General features: G+C 48.2%; 1 protein-coding gene across 1 annotated transcript; it reads left to right on the forward strand.

The window, feature by feature from the left end:
* The first annotated feature begins 8931 nt into the window (after positions 1-8931).
* Positions 8932-9871, forward strand: LOC147866203 (uncharacterized). The gene is made up of 3 exons (XM_087316720.1): positions 8932-9043; positions 9130-9422; positions 9516-9871. The coding sequence occupies exons 2-3, from the start codon at positions 9179-9181 to the stop codon at positions 9869-9871; spliced, it is 600 nt and encodes a 199-aa protein (XP_087172846.1). The 5' UTR covers positions 8932-9043; positions 9130-9178.
* Positions 9872-10131: the final 260 nt, after the last annotated feature.

Consider the following 10131-nt stretch of genomic DNA (forward strand, 5'->3'; position numbering starts at 1 on the left):
AGAAGCGGACCGCGTGGAGCAACGGATCCGAGAAGAGACCGGGTGGGAGGACCCGATCGAAGAAAAGTCTGGCTTCGTAGAAGCTGCATGCCAGAACTACGAGGTTCTGGTGGAAGACAAGCGCGTGGGAAAGGCTGGAGGGGCCGGTCCCTCACAATGGTACGACACCCAGTTTGGTCCGAAAAAGAGTGATGGCGGCAATTCCGGCATACTAGACAAGGCCAAGCCTTCCGGGTACTGGCTAAGCACCGAGATAGAAAGCACGATAGACTTGTGGAAGGTCCTCGAAGAGCGGATCCTCGACAACAAGGTGGACTTGTCACTGAGGGAGGTGCTTGGAATCACCAAGAAGGAGGTCCACGACTCCATTGTGGACTTGGTGAAGCGCAAACGGCTCTCCGCGGAACCGGAACTGGAGAAGCCCGTAGAGGTGCGGACTATGCACTTAGAGGATGCGGTCTTGGAGGACGAGTTGGCGGAAAGCCATTATTCTAAATTACACTGGGCCAGAGCCACTACCGAGACCCCTGTCGGGGTCGGGGATGTGCAAGAGCCGGTAATGGCACTAATAGACCATGGATCCGAGATCAATCTGATGTCCATGGACTTTTACAAGAAGGGGAAATGGCCGATCAACACCAAACACGGCTGGAAGATACGCGCGGCGACCCGTGCTACGGAGGAGCTACACGGGGCGTGCCCGAACGTATGCGTGAAGATCGGCGATGTCGAGATAGACCAACACGTTTTTGTGCAAGAGACGTCCTCACACCTAGTGATACTCGGCGAACCATACATCATGGCAACAGGCATGGAGACAAAGGTGCTCGACAACGGCTCGGCATACGCGCGCATGAAGACTCAAGATGGACGACACTTCTTCCAATTTCTGACCGTGAGACCGAATCATGAGCGTAACCATGAGACTCTCGGCGGCAACAGCCGAGGGGATTTTTAAAGAGGGCTATCAAGGCGTGGGGCCGCGATAGTCCGTACACGCCGGAGGAACCCCACACCTGTACCATAGGTAGGAAATTTTGGCTCTCTGACAACGGAGGTTGTACATTAACTGGCATCAGTAGCAGGGAGAAGAAGAAGGTGGAGGAGCGGCTCAGGTCATGCGGGGCTCTCCACCTCGATGAAGAAATTAGCGGCACCGTGGAGGCGGTCTCGTTTGACGACACCTTGGGAGAGCTATGCGGTGTAGTCGATGAGGGCCTTAGTGGAGATCGGATGATTCCGGTCAGCTCAGTGGAAATGTACGAAGTCATTGCGGACTTTGGGGAACGGATCAGGTCGGATCGGACGGCTTGCGTAAGTACGAAGTACAGGACTGTGGACCGGAAGGTGAGGCCCATTGCGGCACCCTTGCTGGAGGGCAACGAGAAGCGTATAAAGGGGGTCGCGTCGGACCCAAGTTTACGGAATCCGGCCAGCATAGGACACCGGTTCACTGACATAACGCTACGGGAGCTCAAGGTTGGTGGGGGTGGGTTTCTACTGCCGGCGGAGGAGGACAGGTTTCGGAGAATGCTCGGAAGGCACGGGAAAGCCTTCGCATTCTCGCCGGAGGAGATCGGGTGCGTAGACCCGACAATCGTAGAATCGATGGTGATCTTCACGGTACCGCACATACCGTGGAATCTCAAACCGATTCCGGTGCCTAAAGCTGATGGAGCTGCTGAAACAGAAGGTGGAAATGGGCATCCTCGAACCGTCGAGTGCCCCATATTCGAATTGGTGGTTTACCGTGCCAAAGAAGAATGGCACACTGCGCTTCATATAGGACCTGCAGTCGGTCAACAAGGTGACCATTCGAAACGCAGGTATCGGACCGACCATTGATGAGTTCGCGGAGGCCTTCGCAGGGAGGTCGATCTACCCGGTCGGGGATCTGTACTTAGGGTACGATCAGTTCCAACTAGCCGTAGAGAGCAGGGATGTCACGACGATGCGGACTCCTCTCGGCCTAGTTTGGATGTGTACCCTACCGCAAGGGGGAACAAACTCGGTGGCGCACATGGTGAATGCGATGAACAAGGTGTTGAGGGATTGCATCCCGGAAATCACCATGCTGTTTTTGGACGACATCCCGATCAAAGGATGTCCGGTGGAGGACAAGGACGAGTTGGTCGGGCCCGACGGTTGCCGGAGGTTCGTGACGGATCACATCTGTGACTGTGAGAAGGTGCTACAAAGACTCAAGAGCGCGCGACTCACCTTCTCCGGAGAAAAATCAGCCTTCGGACAGCCAGAGATCCTAGTAGTTGGACACCTGTGCGGGCCTTACGGCCGGAAGCCGTCCCCGGCGAAGGTAGAAGCGATCTCCACAATGAAGGATGATTGCGGGTCGGTCACGGAGGTCCGAAGGATCCTGGGGGCATGTGCGTTCTATCACATCTGGATTCCGCACTGCGCGCATGTCGCGGAACCGCTGTATGGGTTATTAAAGAAAGGGCGCCGGTTCGAATGGAGGACGGAGCACACAGAGTCAATTCGGAGACTGAAGAAGGCGCTCGTCGCGGCACCGGCTCTCCGGAAAGCGGTTTACGGCAAGAAAGTCCCCATTTACGTGACGGTGGACACGAGCCCGACCGGGATCGGGTGGGTGATCAATCAGGAAGACGAGGATGGCATACGGTTCCCGATCCGGTTCGGGGCAAAGGTATTGAGCGAGTGGCAGCGAGGATACGCCCAAATTAAGCGCGAGCTATGAGGTATCGTTTCGGTAGTCAAGGTCAACAAGGACTATTTGATCGGGACGAAAGTGATCATCGAGATGGACTGTCTACCGATTCTGGGTATGGTTTCCGGATGCGCGACTCCGGACCTGGCGATGCTCAGGTGGATCGCGTACATCAAGTCCCTGGAAAGAATAATGCCATGGCCGATATGCTTTCAAGGGCGCGGCTCAACGACAAGGATGGCATGGTTTCAGATAACGAAGAAGTTGGCAAGGACTTCTTTGGGTCAGCTAACGTGGCAACTGGGACGGGGAGCACTCCGGCGCTTAACGAGTTCGACGAGAACGAATACGACGGGGAGTGGCTCCAAATAGGAAGGTTCCTACGGACGATGACGTCGGACACGGCGTGGACTAGAGAAGAGGCCAATTGGGTGCGGAAGAAGGCGTACCGATTCTTCCTACAAGGAGGATGCATATGGAGGCATCCGAAGAAGCGTAATGGCACCCCACTCCACGTAGTGGCGAGGTAAGACGAGCAGAAAGCGTTGCTTACGGCATATCACGAGAGTCCCTGGGCCGGACACCGCGGGACATGGGCCATATTCGAGAAGCTCAAGGGTAAGTATTGGTGGCCGGGTTGGACCGGGATGTGCATCATTTTGTGACAACCTGCAAGAATTGCCAGATGCACTCTACAGTTCGGCATCAAGATGAGCTTCATCCAACCTACCCACTGACCGTCCACTTCAAATGGATGATGGATTTAGTGACTATGCCGATGGGGGTAGGACAGATGCGATATCTAGTGCTGGCTTGGGAGGACCTGACGAACCAGGTGGAAGGCCGAGCATTGTAGAACAAAACGACCGCAGCTGTGTGCCGATTTCTGATTGAAGAAGTGGTGTGCCGGTACGGGTGCATGGGAAAGATCATGGCCGACCGTGGAGAACTAGACGCGCAAGAGGTTGAAGAGCTGTTTGACCGAATGGGGGTCAAACTTGTTGGGAGACAGGTCCCTCCAGATGGGAAGGAAGAAGAACAGTGCCGACGAACAAACTCGGCCGAGGCCGAAACGGTATGAGGAGAACCCGGCTACGGAGAGCCGGATGATGCAGGCCCGGTATGAACCGGATGAGGAGTACCCGGCTACGGAGAGCCGGATGGTGCAGGCCCGGTATGAACCGGATGAGGAGTACCCGGCTATGGAGAGCCGGATGGTGCAGGCCTGGTATGAACCGGATGAGGAGTACCCGGCTACAGAGAACCAGATGGTGCAGGCCCCGGTACGAACCGGAGGAAGAGACATATTCGTAAATATGTTTTTGAGAGCCCATCGATGCTACATTTGTAAATAGCCAAAAAGTCATATTAGTATAAATATGACTTAGGGCAAACTTTTAGAAACTGTTGTAGTCGTTGTTACTTTTCTTGTTGGTGCAAGAAGAAGAGAGAGCACGTAATAGTGTACAGAGAGAGAGAGAGAGAGAGAAAGAGGTCGTTGCCTCTGTTGTAACCGCCGCCTGTGGCGAAGAGCGTGAGTCCGAGGTTGTTGCCTCCGAGAACTCACTGTTTTGCACATATATACATAGTGACAGTTTGCAGCCTGTGGGCTGCCGTGGTTTTTCCGCTAGTTTGGGGTTTTCCACGTAAACCTCCTGTGTAGTGTGTGTGTTTCTTCCTCTCCTTTGTATCGTGTTTTATTTCCCGTTTTTCTATGTATGAAAATAATCTCGGTTGCGGCCGAGCGTAGCGCATAAGGAACGTTCGGTTCCCGTCAAAACTCTCCCTAACTATGGCATACAATGAGGAGGCCAACGGGAAGGTAGAGTGTAGTCACAGGCACATTGTGAAGGCGTTAGTACGTGCATGCGAAGGACAAGTCGGGAATTGGCCGCGGTTCCTTCCTTACGCACTATGGGTGGATCGAACTACGCATAGTTCGGTGACGGGGTTCATGCTAGAGGAGCTGATGTACGGGCAGAAGCCAATCATGTCGGCGGAGAAAACGATCACTTCGTGGGCCACGATGGACTGGAAGGACGAGATGAGCCGGGAAGAGTTGTTGGCAGCAAGGATCCGGCAACTCGAGCGAAGACCGGAAGACGTGAAGCGGGGGAAGGAAAGGTTGCGTACAGCACGAGAAAAGAACAAAGGTTGGTTCGATCGTACTCATCGACTAAGGCCGAGGAAGATCGAGAAAGGTAACTGGGTGCTGGTGTACGACAATAGCCTCGACAATCAGCACAAGGCGGTGCGTAAGTTTGCAAGGAGGTGGTTCGGGCCCTATGCGGTAACAAGTGCGAATGACAATGGCACGTACCATCTCGTGGAGCTTGACGGGACACAGATGGCGGTGCCTGTAGCAGGAAAAAGGGTCAAGGTATTCAAGAAGCGGCAAGAGGAAGAGCCAGACCCGGAATGTGCGACTAATGACGACAACCGACTCGAAATGAATGATGATTCGGGCAGCGACGGGTGATAGCGGGCCGATTTTCTCCGGCAAGTGTTGTATCTGGCGCGTACCAGTGGACGTGCGGTTTGGTGGGGGTGGATGTCGTGGAGAAAACCGTCCCTAGGAGGAAACGAGAGAAACCGTGCACGAACCGGCCCTTCCATGTGTGGGCATGTGAATTGATAACTTGTACATAATTATGTGTAGGGCGGCTGATGTAAATATACTAGGTGCGACACATTTATTAGGAAATCGATGCGTATCTTTGTCCGAAGGGACAGAGAATAAAGTAATGTGAATGTGACTGAAGGAGAGGGGACTCCCTCCCCAATGACTGAGATAAGGAAGAAGAGAAGGAAGAACAGACCATCGTGCGTTAGCGAGGGCGAAGTGCTGCCAGACCGTGTACCGAGCTCTCTCTCTCTCCTCCTTCGGTTGTCATTCTCTGCGTGTTTCGGAGATCGTCGCCTCTGCTTCATGGACATCTCGTGCGCTTCCATCAGAGGCTCTCCCTTCGCGTTTCTGTGTTTGGCATGTGACATCTGTGTGTGTGTGTGGACTCCTGTGTAGGGTCTGTTGCCGGTGTGCCGGTTGTAATCGTTATTGTTGTTATAATCGAATTGTTCTGTTTCCTCTCTCTCTCTCTCTTTCACTGTGTTCAGCAAAACTCTCTCTCTCTCCTCTCTCACGCTCCTTGGTTCAGGGCCCCGGCGGTCCCGTCTCATTTCACCCGCGAAAGCGTAGTAACACGACAACATTATGCCTCCTTGGGTTACAACTCGATACGTTGTATCGAGTTGGGGGACATAACTCGATACAATGTATCGAGTTGTAGCCCTAGGAGCCACACCTCGATATGGTGTATCGAGTTGGGTGACATAACTCGATATGCCGTAATGAGTTGGGGGACATAACTCGATACGCCGTATCGAGTTATGTCTCCCAACTCGTTACGGCTCCCAGGGCTAAAACTCGATACGGCGTATCGAGTTGGGCGTCTTAACTCGATACGCCGTATTGAATTGTGGCTCCCAGTGCTAAAACTCAATATGCGGGGGGCTTAACTTGATACGGCGTATTGAGTTGAGGCTCCTAGGGCTTAAAGTCGATATGCCGTATCGAATTGGGGGTCTTAACTCGATACGACGTATCGAGTTGTGGCTCCTAGGCTAAAACTCGATAGGTAGTATCGAGTTGGGGGTCATAACACATATTAGACCAAAAATAAGTAGTAAAATAGGTTCAACAATTCTAAATTAGGTCAAAATACGGTCAAATTAGGTCAATAGAGTTGATATTTAGGTACTGATGGGGATACCAAAATCTTACTAATTTTAGTGTTCGGTGAACTATGAGACGTTAAATATACATTTTCCTCTGTCCAGTCCCTAGGTTTCAAATCCATAACTATACTGGATTGCTAATTTGGCGTTCCAAACTACCAATCTGCATATTGTATATAATTTGACACCCTATAATTTGAGAGATTATAGGTTTAGGTTCATCTGTTGTATTATTTTATGCAGGTCGACTGACACTAAGGAGGAGAGGCCACTCAACAGAATTCGGATTAAGTATCAAAGCTCACCTCCAGACAACACAAAGATCCCTATTGTGACATATCCACAAAAGGGAAAGAAACCCATGTTTGAAGACGAAGTTGTGAGGCAGCCGTCTAATGAAGTGAGGACTAGTTAGACATAGACTTAACTGGATATGAGTGGGCAATGCAATATGTAGACTCGAAAAAGAAAGTAGTACTGTTAGTTACTAAACTGGCTGGACGTGGTATGGTTGCTCAAGATCGTGCATTTAGCTATGGCAAAATCTTGCGGCTGGACTATGAAGATGCGGACTCAACTAATTTGATTGTATTAGTCAACTGTACAAAAGGAGTCCGATAGATGATGGTCTCCGAAGACTACTTGTTGAAGGATTCATGCGGGCCAGAATCCTTCCGACATGCTATTGAGACAAGCACTAACTTAATAACAACACTGAGCCCATATATTCAAGGTCATGTTAATTTGAAGGCAGCCTCCTTATCGCCCATTAAAGCACCAATAAGGAAATCTGTAGTGCAGTCTAGGCCCTCAAAAAAGAAGGTGATGAGAATGTCAGATTCTGAGTCATCGAGTTCAACAGAGGATGAAGAGGCTCAAGCTACACCAAGAGCAGAGCTGGCATCTGGTGTGTTCTCATCAGAACAAAATAAAATTAGAAGGGACTTAATACATAGAAAACTTGTGCAGAAGGGGCAAGATTTTAACCTTCCGATAACCCATATTCAATGCCCCCCTCTGGATGATAATAGAGGACGTCGCCCTTTGGAGATCATGGAACCACATAAGAAGCTGCACGTCCAAAATTTAAAGAAGAAGATGAAAATCAACCCTCATGCAACGGTCGTGCCTTTTATTGTAATGGTGGGTCCTCTTGAGTGCTCTAAGCTAGAGGATTTTGATATTAAGAAGCATGACCAATACAAATATTTTGTGATTGGAGGATCTCACTCGGTGGAGGCCAGACGACAATTAGTCTGCGAGCATCCCACAACGTTCTTCTTCAAATATGTGGAATGCAAAATTTATGTGGGTTAACAATTGAGGAGGCGAAGTTGTTAGCATGGGACCACAATAACGACAATGACTACCGGTAGAAGATGTCCTCCATCGAATGCATTAGATTTTTTCACCACGAGTACCTCGACGAGAAAACCAAATTTGGAGCGAAATTATATCCAGCTCTACGACGTCAATGTCTCCATGAAGTGGGAATTGTGGTGGACGATGCGGTGAAGTCTGATGGAATCAGAAAGTATGAGCCGTGGTTTCAACTCGCATTTAGGGATGGAGGAGTCTAGGATCTTCAAGATCAAATATTTACGATGTGGGAGAATAAGGAAGTGAAGGGTCAAAGACAAAAGAAGTCGAAAGTTGACCCTCAATTAGGATTGAAGAGCTAAGCTGCGAAGAAGATTGAGCTTACCATTGAGGAAGCGGCAAATGATATGAAGTTGTCTTTATGGAGGGCAATGCAAGGGAACAAAGATGAGCAACTTCTTATATTTGTGCTTTCAAGAGTTGTAGCGAAGGAGCTGAGCCTAGAGGAAATGGTTACGGAGTTCAAGAAGTAAGGTCTTACTAAATTTTTTATGGTTTATCTTGTTTTAAGAAATGAATTTTTAATGTTGGTTTATAAATTTTCAGCCACAAAGTCTATATGAAAATACAAGAAGTGATGATGAAGCAACTAGGTTGCTTATCGTGGGAACAAGTGACTGAAGAATATCCAATAACATCTTCATACATGAACAAGGCGTTATCGGAATATTTCATTGCATTTAAGGATTGGGTGAGTATAACTCTTTGTTTGATCAATTTGTGGTGGTCCATCCCGTGTATCACTATAACTTTGTTGATGTCTTATTGTTTTTAGAAACCATGTCGGAGTAAGAGGCCTGGTGAAATAAAGGATATACATGACTTTCCAACATCCTTTCTTGCGCATCTTGAAAGGGCCAAAACAGAGAAGGATCGACGCTTGGTAAGGGCATTTGAGGTGGAAGATGACGGCACCTTCAAGAAGTTTAGCCACAAAAAAGACATCACCAGAGATCTATACTACAATGTTTATTGTGGTGATGTGGCTTACAGGATCCAGAAGCTGCCAAAGAAAGAGTATACATTAATGGTAGCTGATATTCCATACGGTTTTCGTATGGTTGGTTCGATCTACGATGAAGAACCTTTTAGGTTCAAGCAGTTGGAAAAAATGGTAAAAGATTTCGCCGACTTGACCACCGCTTCCTTGTGGAGAATTGTAATATTTCATAGCATGGATTAGGGATATTCCGTGGGTTAAGCATTGAGATCTCGTTGCCATGGAATTGAGAACCTTGCTTGGTATGGATTTTATTGAAAGCACTGTATTTCAATAGGAATTATATATTATAATTTAAACTGCTTATAACTTTTTTCTCAATGATCAGGATTAAAACCAACGTAAATAGGGGACCGACTTTTCGGTTCGTCAACGCAATGGAATATATAACAGTTGGTTATTATGACGAGATCAAGAAGCAAAGAATCAAGGAGCATTCGAATGAGGTGGGATGCTCAAACCTGCTGGTATATCCAGCCGTGACACGGAAGCTTCGACATATGACCACGACTGAGCGTGGGCTTGTGAATCCCTACCAGAAGCCCCAACGTTTAATGATGCGCCTTGTGGAGATGTTTTCGAATGAAGATGATTGGATATTGGACTTGTTTTCTAGCACAGGTAAATGGTCGAATAATTTTCCCAATGTGTTGAAGGTTTTATTTATATTTAGACCTATGATAATACTCATTATTTCTTATTTATGGTGTTTAGGCACCACTTCGGCATGTGCTTTGAAGCTTTTCCGAAATTCGGTCGCATTGGAGAAAGATGAGGAGCAGGTGAACTTCATCAACATGAGGCTTCACGCGCTTTGGGAATGCCCCGATCAAGATGAGGAGGTAGGGGCCAAACATATGGTAGATACCGAACGTTTTCAACTTGCCTCCCGTGAACCGATTCCTCCTTTGGCTAGTGAACCTAGGGAACTCATAGAGCTTGACGATGACTTAACGGAGGACCCCACAGTAGCGAGTCTATCTGGAGTGGATACTACAGCGCTAAAAGTGGATGATAGTTCATCGATTGATGATGAATCCAATGATATGGATACTCTCCTAGCGATGTAGTTAGAGTTTATAAAAAAACTTTTAATGTATTTACTTCTGATCAAAGATCTTTTAATCAATTCTATTTCCTAATATCATCCAATTTATTTGTTTATATGGTGTTATATTATGTTTTAATTAATGTGTTGCTATGTTTATATCTTGTGGCACATATTTATTAAATTTGTTGGACTATCATCTAAGTATATAGTTAAGATCAAAGAAAATGTATGTTCATTCTTCATATTTACCCATTAATTGTGTTTATAAAACTTAGTTCC

Source organism: Azolla caroliniana, unplaced genomic scaffold (genome assembly GCF_043228905.1).
Source record: "Azolla caroliniana isolate FFs.n. ecotype wild unplaced genomic scaffold, voAzoCaro1.0.p SCAF_3, whole genome shotgun sequence".
Taxonomy (NCBI): Eukaryota; Viridiplantae; Streptophyta; class Polypodiopsida; order Salviniales; family Salviniaceae; genus Azolla; species Azolla caroliniana.

Coding starts and splice junctions, on each gene's coding strand:
- LOC147866203 (XM_087316720.1), top strand. CDS start 9,179: ATGGAATATATAACAGTTGGTTATTATGACGAGATCAAGAAGCAAAGA. Junction 9,423..9,515: donor GGACTTGTTTTCTAGCACAG/GTAAATGGTCGA, acceptor TATGGTGTTTAG/GCACCACTTCGGCATGTGCT.